Source organism: Heptranchias perlo, chromosome 17 (assembly GCF_035084215.1).
Source record: "Heptranchias perlo isolate sHepPer1 chromosome 17, sHepPer1.hap1, whole genome shotgun sequence".
NCBI classification, from domain to species: domain Eukaryota; kingdom Metazoa; phylum Chordata; class Chondrichthyes; order Hexanchiformes; family Hexanchidae; genus Heptranchias; species Heptranchias perlo.
The window spans coordinates 2,780,014-2,799,712 of NC_090341.1; the positions used below are offsets into that span (position 1 = coordinate 2,780,014).

General features: G+C 48.5%; 2 protein-coding genes across 5 annotated transcripts in view; one reads left to right on the forward strand and one right to left on the reverse strand.

Moving 5' to 3' along the window:
- Window positions 1-6,491, reverse strand: part of LOC137333972 (uncharacterized) — a 31,447-nt gene extending 24,956 nt beyond the window's left edge. For 2 of the 3 annotated variants that reach the window (XM_067998352.1, XM_067998350.1), the window contains exons 1-4: window positions 6,414-6,491; window positions 4,672-4,923; window positions 4,447-4,514; window positions 2,206-2,332 (exon numbers count right to left, since the gene is read on the reverse strand). In XM_067998352.1, the coding sequence (XP_067854453.1) occupies window positions 2,206-2,332; window positions 4,447-4,514; window positions 4,672-4,874 (398 nt within the window). In that variant the 5' untranslated portion in view covers window positions 4,875-4,923; window positions 6,414-6,491. The other variant, XM_067998351.1, reaches the window with a different exon arrangement.
- Window positions 6,492-6,711: 220 nt separating this feature from the next.
- cfap100 (cilia and flagella associated protein 100) overlaps window positions 6,712-19,699 on the forward strand; it is a 48,484-nt gene continuing 35,496 nt past the window's right edge. The window contains exons 1-5 of one of the 2 annotated variants that reach the window (XM_067998353.1): window positions 6,712-6,789; window positions 11,635-11,732; window positions 13,156-13,221; window positions 15,642-15,742; window positions 19,199-19,391. In XM_067998353.1, coding sequence (XP_067854454.1) covers window positions 11,666-11,732; window positions 13,156-13,221; window positions 15,642-15,742; window positions 19,199-19,391 — 427 coding nt within the window. In that variant the 5' untranslated portion in view covers window positions 6,712-6,789; window positions 11,635-11,665. Of the gene's footprint in view, window positions 6,790-7,128; window positions 7,162-11,634; window positions 11,733-13,155; window positions 13,222-15,641; window positions 15,743-19,198; window positions 19,392-19,699 lie in introns of those variants that run through there. The other variant, XM_067998354.1, reaches the window with a different exon arrangement.

A 19,699-nucleotide genomic window follows, 5' to 3' on the forward strand; every position in this document is an offset into this window, starting at 1 on the left:
CAATTCCAAACCAGTACAATTCAAACTAAAACCACTAAAGATTGTACACAAAGTGATCTCAATATTACAATTCAAACATTATTTCTTATGATTCATGGTGTACAATACAAGGTGGGGTGGCCTTACACGGTGCCCTTTCCCCATAGAGCCTTTGCGTAGGCCGCACCTCGCCTCAGTGCGTCCCGCAGCACGTACTCCTGGACCTTGGAGTGTGCCAGTCGGCAACACTCGGTCGTGGACAGCTCCTTCAGCTGGAAGACCAGCAGGTTTCGGGCGGACCAAAGGGCCTCCTTCACCGAGTTGATGGTCTTCCAGCCGCAGGTGATATTTGTCTCGGTGCGTGTCCCGGGGACCAGCTCATAGAGCACAGCGTCCTGTAGAACCGAACTGTTTGGGATGAACCTGGACAGATACTAACACATCTCTCTCCACACCCTCCGCGCAAAGGGGCAGTCCATCAGGAGGTGGACAGCACTCTTGTCCTCGCAACAGCCTCGAGGGCAGCTCACGATGGTGCTGAGGTTCTGTGCGTGTTGGTAGGACCGCACTGGGAAGGCCCCCTCTCACCACCATCCAGGCTACATCCTGGTGCCTGTTTGTCAGTTCTGGGCGAGACGTTCTGCCAAATGGCATCAACCGTCTAGTCGGGGAAGAACCCGATCGAGTCCACCCTCTCCTTTCCTTGCAGGACTCTCAGAACGTTTCGTGTCGACCGCTGTCTGACGGCCTTGTGGTCGAAGGAGTTCCTCCTCAGGAGCTTCTCCACCTGGGACAGGTGGGGTGGGGGGTGGAGGAAAGACGGTCCAGCTGAACGGGACAACCTGCGCTTGCTCGACCAGCGTGGCCAGACCCAGCCTTCTCAGTGTGTTGGACAGATAGAAACTCAGCACGTAGTGACACTTGGTGTTTGCGTACTGGGGCTCTACACACATCCTGAGGCACACACAAAGGTGGCAGTCAGGATCAGAGCCGCATTGGGGACGCTCTTTCCACCCCCCCCCCGGCACTTTGTCTGGGGGCTTGTACATGATGACCCTGCAGAAGCGCTCTGCCTTGGACCTCCAGACAAAGTGGTGACTATGATGGCGGAATTGTAGGGAATGGGCCAGACCCTGGCCACGTACAGCAACACTGCGAGTACCTCACTCCTTATCATCAGGTTCCTGCCGGTTATGGAGAAGGATCGCCCCACCCACATACCAAGCTTCTGTTTGGCCTTGGCGATCCGCTCCTCCCAGTTCTTCGTGCAGGCGGGGCCCCCCGAACCAGACCCCCAGCATCTTCAGGTAGTCGGACTTGACGGTGAAGGGGACAAAGGATTGGGTCTCCCCCCGCCAAAGAACATGGCCTCACTCTTACTTCGGTTCACTCTGGCCCCTGAGGTCAGCTCGAAACGGATGCAGATGCCCATCAGTGTGTGGACCGACTGCTGATCGGAGCAGAAGACAGTGATGTTGTCCATGTACAGGGTGGCCTTAACCTTAGAGCTTCCGCTGCCTGGGATCGTCACCCTCGATACCTGCGTCCTTCCTGATGGACGCGGCAAAGGGCTCGATACAACACACGAACAAGACCGCAGAGAGAGGACAGCCCTGCCTGACTCCAGATCTGATCGGAAATCTCTCCGACTTCCACCCGTTGATTAGCACTGCGCTGCGGATGTCCGCGTAGAGCAGTCGGAGCCAATCGCGGATTCCCTCCTCAAAACCCATTTTGGAGAGCTCGTCCATCGTGTACGTGTGGGATATTCTGTCGAAGGCCTTCTCCTGGTCCAGGCTGATGAGGCAGGTGTTCACCCCCCTGTCCGGTACGTAGGCGATGGTATCCCTGAGCAGCGCAAGGCTATCAAAGATCTTCCTGCCGAGTACAGTACAGGTCTGATTGGGGTGGATCACCCGCTCCAGAGCAGACTTGAGCCTGTTGGCGATGACCTTAAACAGAATCTTGTAGTCGACATTTAGCAAGGAAATGGGTCACCAATTTCATGGATGTGAATGTATCCCAGGGCAAGTCAGCACCTTCAGGAGAGGAGGGAGAAATATTTGGGGAAGAGAAACAAAAAAGAAACAGAAACATAAACAACCATGTTACACTCACACGTGCTACAGCAGCAATCATAAAATTAGCCTTTTCCAGCATCACGCACAAATCATTATCCGGCATTTTGCAGTATGAACATCCACTGTGATTTACAGAGAAACGTACCCGGCAGCTGACAATAAGTGTGGAGTAGTCCTTCGAGGAAATTTCCCTATCAGCAAGGACTGGGCAGGCTGTTCACTTTGGTTTCCTGACGAGGATGTGGATGATGAACTATTGCTTTCATCTTTGCCTAGCAAGATAAAACATCATATCCTTTCTGTGTGTATATGTACATATAGAATGTATATACTGCTTTGCTTAGAGAATCTATTCAAAGAAACAACACCTACTGCTGTGCGGAAAATTAGTTCAAAGTCTCACGTGTGAATGCATCACAATATATAGTGTCTGCGGTGCTCTACAATATTCACAGGGCCTGCTGTCCCCTATAGTATCTTCTATCAGGCCTCCTCTTAGATCTCTTTTCCTTTCTCTATTGATTTTTTTTAATGTATGGATACTAGTGTCTCTGCTATCTCCTCCCTAGTTTCTTTGAGTGGATGCAATCCATCTGGACCGAGGACGTGGTCTTCCTTTAAGTTTGGCTAGTTTGTCTGGTATCTTCTTTCTTTCTATCTTGATGGTTATAATATCCCTCTTGACTTCTTCTACTCGTCATTTCTTCTTTGTTAGTCTGTTCACTGAAATCTGAAGTAAAGTATGTATTGAGTACCCCTGCCTTGTCTTATCCTGCCTGTCTTATCTTCCAAGAGTTTATCTTGCTCATCCCTTAGTGGCCCTGTGCCTATCTTAATTCTCCTTTTGTTACTTATGTGCCTATAGAATACTTTATTTCTTTTTATATTCTTTCATATTTCCTCTTTGCCTTCCTAATTGTCTTTTTAATCTCTTTCATAAGCTTATCTTATTCCCTTTTGTCATCCTCTCCTTTATTATTTGTGGTTTGTGTATGCCTTTTTCTTTAGATTCAATGTTATTGTCATGTTTTTATTCATCCATGGCACCTCATTCTTGGTTGGTTTGTTCTTATTTTTTGGTGGAATATATATCTCCTGAACTTTTTAGATACCCCCTGTATAAATATAAATAAGATTCTAAAGTGATTAGATAATGTAGACCATGACAAGCTGTTTCACCTTGTCTAGAACAGTGGAACTAGAGGACACGGCCTGCGCTTGAAGGGGGTAAATTCAAAAGTAATCTGCGATTCATTATTTCAGTGAGCGAGTGGTCAATCTATGGAACAGGCTCCCTGGAAACGGTGGAAGCAGATCGTATTGATTCATTCAAATGCAAATTAGAGTGATTTTAGAAAATAACATTTTGGGATAAATATGAGTAATTTGAGACATGACGTGTGGTGAGTGTAACAGGCTCAGGAGAAACAGGTGACTTTGGACCTATGGTTCCCAAAACTCTTCCCCCACTGGGGGTTTCCCTCACCTCATGTCTGGGTCTGTTGCAGACTCATTGACAGAGATTGACTGCTAGGATTGGTCAACAATCCATTATCGTTGTATTATGCGACTACCATAAGGACATATGAAATAGGAGCAGGAATAGGCCATACGGCCCCTCGAGCCTGCTCCGCCATTCAATCAGATCATGGCTGATCTTCGACCTCAACTCCACTTTACCGCCCGATCCCCATATCCCTCGATTCCCTTAGTGTCCAAATATCCATCGATCTGAGTCTTGAATACTCAATGTCGGAGCAACCACAGCCCTCTGGAGTAGAGAATTCCAAAGATTCACAACCCTCTGAATGAACCCTCTACCAGGATGGTAGAAGGCGAACTACATGGACCTTGGTCTTTTTTTGTCTAGCAATTTCTATGTTCCTGTATAGGACTGTGGAGAGAGAGTAGGGCAGTGGGGTTAGGTCTGGATTGCTCTAGCAAAGAGCTGAATGGCCTCCTTCTGCACTGTAAACACGATGGTTCTAAGGTCGGCTAGTGTTCCAATACTGTAACACTTTCTGGCACTGAAATGACATTTTCAAATTAGTACCTCAACCCCTCAGTGTGTCATAGCCTTGCTTTTAAACTGACAACCAAGTTGAAGGGGCTGGGCCCAGTGCAAGGGCATGCCACTGAGGTTGAGAAAAGCAGGACAGAAGGTGAGGTAAATCAACAAGTAGTGATTTGGTGACGCCAAGCTTGGGTTTTAAGCGTCTGCAGGTTGTAGGAACAAGAAAGGACCGAGGGAGGGAAAGGTTAGGGTTAGAATTAGGGCAGTGCAATGAATCTTGATTCCAACACCGTGAGGATGCAAGGAGGGGGAAACAGCATGTAGGACAGGGGATTTGTACAAGTGAATTAATATTTTGTTTAAAATACTAACTTTTATGGTCAACAGCTTCTCTCCTTGCTTTTGGACTTGAATCCAACTGCATGGATACACCATGGGATCTAGAGAGATTGAAAAAAGAGTTCACATTAAAAAAAATCATTGCCTCTTCATTATTGGATGATTTTAATTCTTAAAGTTGGGTTCATGGACACTTTCACAGTGAAAAAAATGAAGCGTGTTACAGGGGACTCGAAACAATATAGGAAAATACCAGACCTGTAATAATCGATAAGGAATTTAGCGAGAGAAGCATCGCTAGCCAAGCTCAGTTCATCTTTCAGCAGCAGCCAACTTGTGATTTCCCTGGCGATATTAATCAGGCCTTTTCTCCGCTCCCGATAAAGCTCCAGGCGTCGTTTTCTTGCTTCCAGCTGTGCCAGGTATGGCTGGCGGCCATGCTTGGACAAGGATTGATACATTACAGTAAGGACCCGTTAAGTTTATTCGAATGTCTTCAGCACGTGTGAACTGAAAAAGAAGAAATGGAATTAAACCATGAATGCACAAGTAAAGCTGAAGTCATATTTTGTTAGATGTTTCCTTTTGTATTCCTATACAAATACTATGAAGGTGTGGGAAGGGTTGGATACAGAGTAAAGCTCCCTCTACACTGTCCCATCAAACACTCCCAGGGCAGGTACAGCACGGGTTAGATACAGAGTAAAGCTCCCTCTACATTGTCCCATCAAACACTCCCAGCGCAGGTACAGCACGGGTTAGATACAGAGTAAAGCTCCCTCTACACTGTCCCATCAAACACTCCAACAACAACAACTTATATTCATATAGCGCCTCTAACATAATAAAGTCGTGTTACAGGAGCAATTATCCAACAACTATTCCAATGCTCTCCTGGCCGGCCTCCCATCTTCCACCCTCCGTAAACTTCAACTCATGCAAAACTCTGCTGCCCGTATCCTAACTCGCTCCAAGTCCCATTCACCCATCACCCCCTGTGCTCGCTGACCTACATTGGCTCCCGGTCCGGGAACACCTTGATTTTAAAATTCTCATCCTTGTTTACAAATCCCTTCATCCCTCTTACATAGGAAGTACATAGGAACAGGAGTAGGCCATTCAGCCCCTCGTGCCTGCTCCGCCATTTGATAAGATCATGGCTGATCTGTGATCTAACTCCATATACCTGCCTTTGGCCCATATCCCTTAATACCTTTGGTTGCCAAAAAGCTATCTATCTCACATTTAAATTTAGCAATTGCGCTAGTATCAATTGCCGTTTGCGGAAGAGAGTTCCAAACTTCTACAACCCTTGCGCATCCCCGATTTCCATCGCTCCACCATTGGCGGCCGTGCCTTCAGCTGCCTGGGCCCCAAGATTTGGAATTCCCTCCCCACCCCCCCAAACCTCTCCGCCTCTCTCTCCTCCTTTCAAACCCTACCTCTTTGACCAAGCTTTTGGTCATCTGTCCTAATAACTCATGTGGATCCATGTCAAATTTTTGTCTGATTTATGCTCCTGTGAAGCGCCTTGGGAGGTTTTACGACGTTAAAGGCGCTATATAAATGCAGGTTGTTGTTGTTAAAGGCGCTATATAAATGCACGTTGTTGTTAAAGGCGCTATATAAATGCAGGCTGTTGTAGTTTGTGATTTGGTTTTTTGAAGTTTGCTCCGGTTGGTGTAAATCCGTGTTCACCATTGGACACAGACCCCATGCGCAGCTCTCCGTGCAGGCCGGGGCCTGGCTGACAGCACTGGGGCGGCGGCAGCCTCTGCCCGGGTGAGAAACTGAAGAGAGCCTGAGGCCTGGGTCCCCAGGACAGGCCTAAACTGAGGTGAACAAAGTTTTAAAAAAAAGTTTAAAATTCAGCTCAAGTCCTCCCGGAAGGTCGGTATTTAACAACATTCAATATTCCGGATTCAGTTTCCTTTCAAGTAAAATTAACTCTTAAAACCAATCGGCGTTAAACCGTTAAACCGTCAAATACCCACACTGACCTTTGACCTCGCCCCCGTTACGCAATGGCTGTGACGTCCCGTAGATTGCGTCATCGCGCCCCCGACCGGTGACGTTTGAGCTGCGAGCGCGCGCACGAAGGGGGTGGCAATAAATAGAGTCTCTGTCTCCCTATTAATATATTTTTAAAACATTCCTGGCCCTAACAGATTTTTTTTCATTAAGAGTCACGAGAGTGGGGGAAATATAATAAAATTAAATAGTTTCTGGTGTTGGTGACCTGGCGTTGCTAAGCAAAGAAACAACCCACGGTTGCCGTGGTAACCAAACAGACGCTTCGGCGACCTGGAGAACCAAGAGACGCACGTGATCCAGGTCCAGATACAAGTCCAGGTCCAGATACAGATCCTGATCCAGGTACAGATCCAGGTCCAGATACAGATCCTGATCCAGGTACAGATCCAGGTCCAGATACAGATCCAGGTACAAGTCCAGGTACAGATACAGATCCAGGTCCAGGTACAGATCCTGATCCAGGTACAGATCCTGATCCAGGTACAGATCCAGGTACAGGTACAGATCCAGGTCCAGATACAGATCCTGATCCAGGTACAGATCCAGGTCCAGATACAGATCCTGATCCAGGTACAGATCCAGGTCCAGATACAGATCCTGATCCAGGTACAGATCCAGGTCCAGATACAGATCCTGATCCAGGTACAGATCCAGGTCCAGATACAGATCCTGATCCAGGTACAGATCCAGGTCCAGATACAGATCCTGATCCAGGTACAGGTCCAGGTACTGATCCTGATCCAGGCACAAGTCCAGGTACAGGTACAGATCCAGATCCTGATCCATATACAGGTCCAGATCCAGGTACAGGTACAGATCCAGGTACAGGTACAGATCCAGGTCCTGATCCAGGTCCAGGTACAGATCCATATCCAGATACAGATCCAGGTCCATGTCCAGGTCCAGGCACAGATCCAGGTCCGGATCCGGGTCCAGGTCCAGGTCCGGGTCCAGGTCCAGGTACATATACAGGTCCAGGTCCAGATCAAGAGCATTGCAGTAATTGTACCTGGATTGATGAAGGCTTCAGCAACAGATGGACAGAGGCAGGGTATATATCAACGACCTGGATTAGGGTATGGAGGGTATAATTTCAAAGTTTGCAGATGACATGAAACTTGGAAATGTAGTGAAGAATGTGGAGGATAGTAACAGACTTCAGGAGGACAGACAGACTGGTGAAATGCGCAGACATGTGGCAGATGAAATTTAACGCAGAGAAATGTGAAGTAGTAGTGAAGGGAGTGAATGTTTAGGGTGGTGGATGGGGTGCCAATCAAGTGGGCTGCTTTGTCCTGGATGGTGTCGAGCTTCTTGAGTGTTGTTGGACTGCGCTCATCCAGGCAAGTGGAGAGTATTCCATCACACTCCTGACTTGTGCCTTGTAGATGGTGGAAAGGCTTTGGGGAGTCAGGAGGTGAGTCACTTGCCACAGAATACCCAGCCTCTGACCTGCTCTTGTAGCCACAGTATTTATATGGCTGGTCCAGTTAAGTTTCTGGTTAATGGTGACCCCCAGGATGTTGATGGTGGGGGATTCGGCGATGGTAATGCCGTTGAATGTCAAGGGGATGTGGTTAGACTCTCTCTTGTTGGAGATGGTCATTGCCTGGCACTTGTCTGGTGCGAATGTTACTTGCCACTTATGAGCCCAAGCCTGGATGTTGTCCAGGTCTTGCTGCATGCAGGCACGGACTGCTTCATTATCTGAGGGGTTGCGAATGGAACTGAACACTGTGCAATCATCAGCGAACATCCCCATTTCTGACCTTATGATGAAGGGAAGGTCATTGATGAAGCAGCTGAAGATGGTTGGGCCTAGGACACTGCCCTGAGGAACTCCTGCAGCAATGCCCTGGGGCTGAGATGATTGGCCTCCAACAACCACTACCATCTTCCTTTGTGCTAGGTATGACTCCAGCCACTGGAGAGTTTTCCCCCTGATTCCCATTGACTTCAATTTTACTAGGGCTCCTTGGTGCCACACTCGGTCAAATGCTGCCTTGATGTCAAGGGCAGTCACTCTCACCTTAGCTCTGGAATTCAACTCTTTTGTCCATGTTTGGACCAAGGCTGTAATGAGGTCTGGAGCCGAGTGGTGCTGGCAGAACCCAAACTGAGCATCGGTGAGCAGGTTATTGGTGATAGCACAGTCGACGACACCTTCCATCACTTTGCTGATGATTGAGAGTAGACTGATGGGGTGGTAATTGGCCGGATTGGATTTGTCATTGGTGGAAGGGTCAATGTACCAGGGGACATAGATTTAAGGTGATTGGCAAAAGAACCAAAGGTGACATGAGGGAAAACTTTTTTACACAGCGAGCGGTTAGGATCTGGAATGGACTGCCCGAGGGGGTGGTGGAGGCAGATTCAATCATGGCCTTCAAAAGGGAACTGGATAAGTACTTGAAAGGAAAAAATTTGCAGGGCTACGGGGAAAGGGCGGCGGAGTGGGACTAGCTGGATCACTCTTGTATAGAGCCAACACGGACTCGATGGGCCGAATGGCCTCCTTCCGTGCTGTAATCTTTCTATGATTCTTTCCTAAGATCCGGATCCAGGTCCGGATCCAAGTACAGGTACATATACAGGTCCAGATCGGGATCCAGGTACAGGTCTGGATCCAGGTCCAGTTCCGGATCTAGGCACCAATCCAGATACATATACAGATCCAGGTACATGTACAGGTACATCTACCGGTACATATATAGGTCCAGGTCCAGGTACATCTACCGGTCCACATAAAGGTACATCTACTGGTACAGATCCAGGTATTGGTAGATAACAGGGCATCTACTCTGTTTGCAAGTCTCTCAGTCTGTGTTGCTTGGGTGATGGTTATTTTAATGTTTTTGTTACTCTTTTTAAACTTTTTTTGTAACATAACTGTTCAACTAATATTTGTTGTAACTCTAATTGCAAATTGTTGTTCTCATTTGCACGTCTGCCCCTTCAAATTGGGGCTCATTTTTCTTCTATCTCCCGGTGTGTGTGTTTATTAAGATGCTGCAACTGAACCGTGCAAACCAAAGGGGGAAAAATATTTGCAGGGGTATGGGGGAAAGAGAGAGAATAATTGAATGGCTCTTTCAATGAGACAGCACAGGCAAGATGGGCCGAATGGTCTCCTTCTGTGCTGTATGATTCTATGAAGAAGGTCCCAAGTTTGATCCCTGGCTCTGTGCTGAGTTGGCTAGTATCAGCCAAGGGGCAACTGTTGGGAAGCTACAATTAGCCTCCGCAACACCAACGACACCTTTGATTGCTGTGATCGTCTCCCAGCCGAGATGTGAGAGGAGGCAGTTGGAAAGATTATCTGTAATCACCAGGCATTGTTCTCTGACTATATATGCTGTGCGTTTTTAGAACCCTCACTCACCTGACGAAGGAGGTAAGCTCCGAAAGCTTGTGATTTAAAATAAAACTGTTGGACTATAACCTTGTGCAAGTCCTTACATTTGTCCACCCCAGTCCATCACCGGCATCTCCACATCATCTCCCCTAGACTAGGAGAGGGAGAGGAGGAAATCAGCCAGGGACCATGCTCCCAATCACGATCCAGTGAGTTTGGCTGGAAGATATGTCTATGTGGACTGGATTGGTCTCCCATTTTCGAGTGACCTGCAGCTCACTATATTGTTACCTCATTGTCAGTCTTTCACAAAACAAAACGAAAATACCGGCAGCCCTTTGCTTCCAATGCCGGAGAAGTGAAAGAAGGGGTGAAGTAACAGAGAGTTCAAGGTGTCCCTCCTCTCCTCCAGCTTTCTCTGCTGAAAGTGCAGACTCTTGCTCGGTTACCTCACCCCAGTGTTCACTCCTCCGAGGTGAGTCCAGGCAGTACCGGCAGGCTGTTTGTCTAATGAGGCCTGTTCCCATACTCACCTCACTTTCTGTTTACGATGTGACTATTGAAAGGATATAGAGGCACTGGAGAAGGTGCAAAAAAGATTCACAAGGATTATAGCAGAACTGAGAGGATCTCCTTATCAGGAAAGGCTGATCAGGCTGGGGCTCTTTTCTGTAGAAAAGAGAAGGCTGAGAGGTGGCCTGATAGAGGTCTTTAAAATAATGAAAGGGTTTGATCGGGTAGATGTAGAGAAGATGTTTCCACTTGTGGGGGAGACCAGAACTAGGGGGCCATAAATATAAGATAGTCACTAATAAATCCAATAGCAAATTCAGGAGAAACTTCTTTACCCAGAGAGTGGTGAGAATGTGGAACTCGCTCCCACAAGGAGTAGTTGAGGTGAATAGTGTAGATACATTTAAGGGGAAGCTGGATAAACACATGAGGGAGAAAGGAATAGAAGGATATGCTGATGGGGTGAGATGAAGTAGGGAGGGAGGAGGCTCGTGTGGAGCATAAACACCGGGATAGACCAGGTGGGCCGAATGGCCTGTTTGAGCTGTAGTTTTTATGTAACTTGATGTAAAGCAACCGACCTGCATCGCGATGTTGATCCTGCGTGATTTAGGATTAGGACCAGGGGTTGAGGTGACAATTGACACCGTACAGTTTAGGGTTGGGCCAAGGGATTAGTGGTTAGGGATAGTCAACGATAGTGACACCGGACGGTTTAGGGTTAGGGGTTGGAGTTAGGGTTAGAGGGTTAGTGATTAGGGACAGACACCGATATTGAAAGTGCCGTTGTCACTCGACGCATTTTAAAAACTACATACTCCGGGATGTGGGCAAGGCCGGCATTGATTGCCCCGTCTCCAGACGCCCTGAGAACGTGGTAGCGGGCCTTCGTACCAATTGTTCTCGCTACTGAGTGGTCTGCTCGGCCACCGTAGAGGTGATTTAGGGTCAAGCGCGGAGTGTGTGACAGCAGTCACGTGTGGGCCAGAGCAGCTGGGGCGGCCGGTTCCCGTAACACGACACACCACCGTGACTAATATCCGCACGTGAACAGGAGTGGGATCCCTGACTGAGGTTCTGCATCCTGCCCCCACCCCTCACCCGCCTCCCCACTCTCCTCTCTTAACCTGGGGCCGAGATCAGCGAGTTGGCACGGAGCAGGCATCCAACCTTCGACCTTTAGGGTCCGTGTGACTTACTACCAAGTAGCTCGGGGCGATTACCAAGTGAGCGATCGGGGGAATCCGTGCCTCTGCCTGTCTTGATGTTCCACTATTGTAGGATGATTCTGCATCTCAGTCTCTCTTGCTTCTATTTAGATAAATTCTGCTGGAGGAAATTTCTGAAAACATGGCCTCTGAAGCACAGCCTTCTTCACCTCTGTCTCCTGAGATAGCGAGCTCACAGAAAGCCTCAAGTAAGAATATAAATATATGTTTTCTTTGTTTAAACTTTTTTGTTTTTTCATACTAATCAATGTGATTAAACCTAGTGGAGATCCCCAGTGTCCTTTCAAACACTCCCAGGGCAGGTACAGCACAAGTTAGATACAGAGTAAAGCTCCCTCTACACTGTCCCATCAAACACTCCCAGGGTAGGTACAGCACGGGTTAGATACAGAGTAAAGCTCCCTCTACACTGTCCCATCAAACACTCCCAGGGCAAGTACAGCACGGGTTAGATACAGAGTAAAGCTCCCTCTACACTGACCCATCAAACACTCCCAGGGCAGGTACAGCACGGGTTAGATACAGAGTAAAGCTCCCTCTACACTGTCTCATCAAACACTCCCAGGACAGGTACAGCACGGGTTAGATACAGAGTAAAGCTCCCTCTACACTGTCTCATCAAACACTCCCAGGGCAGGTACAGCACAGGTTAGATACAGAGTAAAGCTCCCTCTACACTGTCCCATCAAACACTCCCAGGGCAGGTACAGGGTTAGATACAGAGTAAAGCTCCCTCTACACTGACCCATCAAACACTCCCAGGGCAGGTACAGCACGGGTTAGATACAGAGTAAAGCTCCCTCTACACTGTCTCATCAAACACTCCCAGGGCAGGTACAGCACAGGTTAGATACAGAGTAAAGCTCCCTCTACACTGTCCCTTCAAACGCTCCCAGGGCAAGTACAGCATGGGTTAGATACAGAGTAAAGCTCCCTCTACACTGTCCCATCAAACACTCCCAGGGCAGGTACAGGGTTAGGTACAGAGTAAAGCTTCCTCTACACTGTCCCATCAAACACTCCCAGGGCAGGTACAGGGTTAGATACAGAGTAAAGCTCCCTCTACACTGTCCCATCTAACACTCCCAGGGCAGGTACAGCACGGGTTAGATACAGAGTAAAGCTCCCTCTACACTGTCCCATCAAACACTCCCAGGGCAGGTACAGGGTTAGATACAGAGTAAAGCTCCCTCTACACTGTCCCATCAAACACTCCCAGGGCAGGTACAGGGTTAGATACAGAGTAAAGCTCCCTCTACACTGTCCCATCAAACACTCCCAGGGCAGGTACAGGGTTAGATACAGAGTAAAGCTCCCTCTACACTGTCCATCAAACACTCCCAGGGCAGGTACAGCACGGGTTAGATACAGAGTAAAGCTCCCTCTACACTGTCCCAATGTACCTCAGCCATTAGATCAGAAGAGCGTTTCCTACTGAACCAGTGTGGTGACAGCCAACTTGTGGTTTTGCCAATCTTCTCACCAAGAACTGGTCTATGAACTCATCTCACGTAGGTTTTTTTAAACCTTTTCTCTTTCAGATGCTGATGAACATGATCTGTCTTTCCAGCACTTTCTATCTCATGATATTTTCCTTTCCCACTTATTCAGTGTCACAAATGAGTTCGCCACAGTCTGAGAAATTAACAGCCGAGGCAGAAAAGTCTCGAGTTTCAGGTAATTAATCGCATGCTGTTCGCTCCGACGGTAAGTGTTGTGAAGATTTGTTGTTGATGGCCTGTGATTTTATCAGAAAGGGAAACATTTGCAGGGCAATGGGGAAAGAGCAGAGGGAGTGGGACTAATTGGATAGCTCCTTCAAAGAGCCGGCACAGGCTCGATGGGCCGAATGGCCTCCTTCTGTGCTGTGTGATTCTATGTAAGTTATTTAATTGCAGAGGTATTTTTTGGTTTCAAAACTGTTTGAAACTGCAGGAAGACGGGAACGAGTCTCAATTAAGTACATTTACCATTTCCACTCCTCAATATGTTAGTGGAGAACAGAAATCTTTCCATTTCAGGCACTCAATCATTACGATTCGGACTCTCTTCCAACATTTTTAACCTATGTTCATAGCAAAAAGGCAGCTCACTACAAGCAAACTGAATCTCCTAGGTTGCAAATTTTTGTTTCTTAACGCATGCATTGAATTGGATAGAGTCACAGGATTAACAATGGTTTTTCTATTCCGATGTACCGCACGGCACGTCAAACTGCATGCTCAACACACCCACCTCTGTACCCCGAGACACGGTAACTGTTTCACTGCTCAGGCTAAATGGCGAAATGCAGAGTAAAGTCAAACACTCCCAGGGCAGGTGCAGCACGGGTTAGATACAGAGTAAAGCTCCCTCTACACTGTCCCATCAAACACTCCCAGGGCAGGTACAGCACGGGTTAGATACAGAGTAAAGCTCCCTCTACACTGTCCCATCAAACACTCTCAGGGCAGGTACAGGGTTAGATACAGAGTAAAGCTCCCTCTACACTGTCCCATCAAACACTCCCAGGGCAGGTACAGCACGGGTTAGATACAGAGTAAAGCTCCCTCTACACTGTCCCATCAAACACTCTCAGGGCAGGTACAGGGTTAGATACAGAGTAAAGCTCCCTCTACACTGTCCCATGAAACACTCTCAGGGCAGGTACAGGGTTAGATACAGAGTAAAGCTCCCTCTACACTGTCCCATCAAACACTCCCAGGGCAGATACAGCACGGGTTAGATACAGAGTAAAACTCCCTCTAAACTGTCCCAGCTTCCAAACAGTACCCTGACTACACTTTTGCAATTCCCACAAAACTCATCCTGGGGTCTATGTGACTAAAATTGCCGTTTATGCTAATACAGGGTCGGTACTGTGGGCCTAGGAACTAGGTTGCGATGGCCTCTTCATTTAGACCTTCACGCCAAGCAGACACAGGACACTTTCATCCCATCAACTAGCTGTATTGGATTCTGGTCCCAGAAGGGGTCCCAGATGCTATGCGTTGTCTACCCCAGACCCCACGGTGGTGTCACGTGCCCCCATGGTGGCGTGGCTCGCAGCGAGACATCAAAACTTGCCCTCGTCACACTCCCAGTGTAGTACTGAGGGAGCGCTGCACTGTCGGAGGGTCAGTACTGAGGGAGCGGTGCACTGTCGGAGGGTCAGTACTGAGGGAGCGCTGCGCTGTCGGAGGGTCAGTACTGAGGGAGCGCTGCACTGTCGGAGGGTCAGTACTGAGGGAGGGCCGCACTGTCGGAGGGTCAGTACTGAGGGAGCGGAGCACTGTCGGAGGGTCAGTACTGAGAGAGCGCTGCACTGTCGGAGGGTCAGTACTGAGGGAGCGCTGCACTGTCGGAGGGTCAGTACTGAGGGAGCGGTGCACTGTCGGAGGATCAGTACTGAGGGAGCGCTGCACTGTCGGAGGGTCAGTACTGAGGGAGCGCTGCACTGTCGGAGGGTCAGTACTGAGGGAGCGGTGCACTGTCGGAGGGTCGGTACTGAGGGAGTGCTGCACTGTCGGAGGGTCAGTACTGAGGGAGTGCTGCACTGTCGGAGGGTCAGTACTGAGGGAGCGGTGCACTGTCGGAGGGTCAGTACTGAGGGAGTGCTGCACTGTCGGAGGGTCAGTACTGAGGGAGTGCTGCACTGTCGGAGGGTCAGTACTAAGGGAGTGCTGCACTGACGGAGGTGCCATCTCTCGAATGAGACGTTAATCCAAGGCCCCGTCTGCCCTCTCAGGCGGACATAAAAGATCCCACGGACATTATTTTGAAGAAGATCAGGGGAGTTCTCCCCGGTGTCCTGGGCCAATATTTATCCCTCAACCAACATCACTAAGAACAGATGATCTGTTCATTATCACATTGCTGTTTGTGGGATCTTGCTGTGCGCAAGTTGGCTGCCGAGTTTCCTACATTACAACTGTGACTACACTTCAAAAGTACTTTATTGGCTGTAAAGCTCTTTGGGACTTCCTATAGGCTCTATATAAATGCAAGTTCTTGCTTTCTTTCTTTCTTTCTTTCGTGGTCACAGAGCGCGGATAGAAGAAAAAGGAAAGTGAATAATGTATCGTCCAAAACAGAACTATTTCTGTCCTTATCCGCAGAATGCAATAAATTACAGGATGAGAGACACAACCCTTTCAGGATGCCTCGTGGCTGTGATATTTTCGTCCTTCGAGATATTGAGAGGGAGCAGAGGAAAAGGGTAATGTTTTCATCCCTTCTCCAAGACAATCTTTGCGAAGCAATTTAGGAAAAAAAAATAAAACCCAGTAATGCTGGAGATACACACCAGGTCGGTCAGCATTCAAACAGGCAAGTGAAGTGCAGAAGGAGGCCATTCAGCCCATCAAGTCTGTGCCGGTTCTTCGTTAGAGCAATCCCGAACTAATCTCACTGCCCCGCTCTCTCCCCGTAGCCCTGTATCAATCCCCAAAACTAATCTCACTGTCCCGCTCTCCCCCCATACTGGAGTACTGTGAGCAGTTCTGGGCACCGCACCTTCGGAAGGACATATTGGCCTTGGAGGGAGTGCAGCGTAGGTTTACTGGAATGATACCCGGACTTCAAGGGTTAAGTTATGAGGAGCGATTACACAAATTGGGGTTGTATTCTCTGGAGTTTCAAAGGTTAAGGGGTGATCTGATCGAAGTTTATAAGATATTAAGGGGAACGGATAGGGTGGATAGAGAGAAACTATTTCCGCTGGTTGGGGATTTTAGGAGTAGGGGGCACAGTCTAAAAATTAGAGCCAGACCTTTCGGGAGCGAGATTAGAAAACATTTCTACACACAAAGGGTGGTAGAAGTTTGGAACTCTCTTCCGCAAACGGCAATTGATACTAGCTCAATTGCTAAATTTAAATCTGAGATGGATAGCTTTTTGGCAACCAAAGGTATTAAGGGATATGGGCCAAAGGCAGGTATATGGAGTTAGATCACAGATCAGCCATGATCTTATCAAATGGCGGAGCAGGCACGAGGGGCTGAATGGCCTACTCCTGTTCCTATGTTCCTTCCTATGTTCCATGGCCCTGTATCAATCCCCAAACTAATCTCACTGCCCCGCTCTCCCCCCATGGCCCTGTATCAATCCCCAAACTAATCTCACTGCCCCGCTCTCCCCCCATGGCCCTGTATCAATCCCCAAACTAATCTCACTGCCCCGCTCTCCCCCCATGGCCCTGTATCAATCCCCAAACTAATCTCACTGCCCCGCTCTCCCCCCATGGCCCTGTATCAATCCCCAAACTAATCTCACTGCCCCGCTCTCCCCCCATGGCCCTGTATCAATCCCCAAACTAATCTCACTGCCCCGCTCTCCCCCCATGGCCCTGTATCAATCCCCAAACTAATCTCACTGCCCCGCTCTCCCCCCATGGCCCTGTATCAATCCCCAAACTAATCTCACTGCCCCGCTCTCCCCCCATGGCCCTGTATCAATCCCCAAACTAATCTCACTGCCCCGCTCTCCCCCCATGGCCCTGTATCCTCCTCCTCTACAAATATTTATCCAATTTTCCCTTAAAAGTTGCAATGATCGCTGCCTCGACCACTCCCTGTGGCAAATTATTCCACGTTCCAACAAACTCCCGTGTAAAGCAATTTCTTCTTATCTCTCTCCTCAATCTCGGTGACAATTTTAAATTGATGATCCCTTGTTGCAGAATTCTAAACCAGAGGAAATAGTGAATGGGTGGGGGAGGGGTGCGGAATGCCTATATCTAACCCCCCCACCCCCCCAACAAAATGATGCATCTGGCTAGAAAAAGAAAGCAAGGACTTGCATTTCTATAGCGCCTTTCACCACCTCAGGACGTCCCAAAGCGCGTCACAGCCAATGAAGTACTTCTGAAGTGTAGACACTGTAGTAATGTAGGAAATGTGGAGCCAATTAGTGCACAGCAAGATCCCACAAACAGCAATGTGATAATGACCAGATAATCTGTTTTAGGTGGTGTTTGAGGGATAAATATTGGCCCAGGACACTGGGGGGGGAACTCCCCCTGCTCTTCTTCGAAATAGTGTTGTGGGATCATTTACGTCCACCTGAGAGGGCAGACGAGGCCTCGGTTTAACGCCTCATCTGAAAAACAACACCCCTGACAGTGCAGCACTCCCTCAGTACTGCACTGGGAGTGTCGGCCTGGATTATGGGCTCAAGTTTCTGGAGTGGGGCTTGAACCCACGACCTTCTGACTCAGAGGCGCGAGTGCTGCCCACTGAGCCACAGCTGACACGTACGCTATCTGTGAGGCTCAGTGTCTGAGCTGAGGTTGAAAGAACGAGCTCTTCGTCAAGATGCTGTGAGGTGCCAGACACAGAGGCAGTGCCTTCATTAAACAACATAGGAATCGTTGGACGAGAAAAGACCAGGGTCCATCTAGATCACCTTCTACCACCCTGGTAGTCGCAGGATTCAACGATAATGGATCGTTAACCAATCCTAGCAATCAATCTCCATCAATGAGTCTACAACAGACCCACACATGAGGTGAGGAAAACCCCCAGTGGGGGAGAGCTTTGGGAACCATAGGTCCAAAGTCACCTGTTCCTCCCGAGCCTGTTACACTCACCACACGTCATGTCTCAAATTACTCAAACTGTATCTCAATGTTATTTTCTGAAAGAAATCCATCTAATTTACATTTGAATGAATCAACACTTCCTGCTTCCACCGTCTCCCCAGGGAGCCTGTTCCATAGATTGACCACTCACTCACTGAAATATTGGCCTCGATATCATTGGGGTGGGGGAGCCCGGTATTTGGGCGAGGAACCCGGCAAGGCCTCATTCAAATAGCTGTCCGCTGATCTCCGGCCGGACTGATTGTCCGGCCAGTGGGAGCAGTGAGCAGCAGCCGGAGGCCACAGTCGGGGACCGATGGGGTTGGTGCCTCCTGGCAGGATGGAGGGATGTGCAGGAAATCGGGGATCGGGGGTTCCAGTGAGATCGGGGTGGGGGGAGGGGCCTGGGGGAAGTGGGGCACACCTGGCCCACAAGGACTTGCAAACCAAGCACTGGGGTCCATTTCTAGAGGGATAGAATTGAAAAGCAGCGAAATTATGTTAAACTTGTATAGAACCTTGGTCAGACCACACGGAGTATTGTGAACAGTTCTGGTCTCCCATATTATAAAAAGGATATAGAGGCACTGGAGAAGGTGCAAAGAAGATTTACAAAAATGATACCAGAACTGAGAAGTTATACTTATCAGGAAAGATTGACCAGGCTGGGGGTCTTTTCTCCTGATAGAGGTCTTTAAGATTATGAAGGGGTTCGATAGGGTAGACATAGAGAAGATGTTTCCACTTGTGGGGGAGACCAGAATTAGGGACCATAAATATAAGATAGTCACTAATAAATCCAATAGGGAATTCAGGAGAAACTTCTTTATCCAGAGAGTGGTGAGAATGTGGAACTCACTCCCACAAGGAGTAGTTGAGGTGAATAGAATAGATGGATTTAAGGGGAAGCTGGATAAACACATGAGGGAGAAAGGAATAGAAGGATATGCTGATAGGGTGGAGCATAAACACCAGCATGGACCAGGTGGGCCGAAGGGCCTGTTTCTGTGCTGTAGACTCGATGTAACTCAATACATTAAATAATTAACTCACCCTCCACCCCCCCCTTTCCCTTTTTTTGCTTCCATCATCTAGGAACAAGATGAACAAAAGAAACTCAAGATTCATGAGAAAGCCCCGCACGCAGCTCGAGTGAACGCGAGGCACGGAGCCCTGCAAAAGATGGTGGAGGAAAGCGAGGAGGATCCGGAGGCAGAACATCAAGCTAACGTGAAAAAACTCTCCGCACTCAAAGGCGACCCATCGTGGAAGGTCAAAGTCACGAGAGGTGCTGCCACGTTTCTTTTCAGTTGTGTGAATTATGAGCTTAGACCTCCAGTATCTGAATCAAACACTCCCAGGGCAGGTACAGGGTCAGATACAGAGTAAAGCTCCCTCTACACTGTCCCGTCAAACACTCCCAGGGCAGGTACAGGGTTAGATACAGAGTAAAGCTCCCTCTACACTGTCCCGTCAAACACTCCCAGGACAGGTACAGGGTTAGATACAGAGTAAAGCTCCCTCTACACTGTCCCATCAAACACTCCCAGGGCAGGTACAGCATGGGTCAGATACAGAGTAAAACTCCCTCTACAC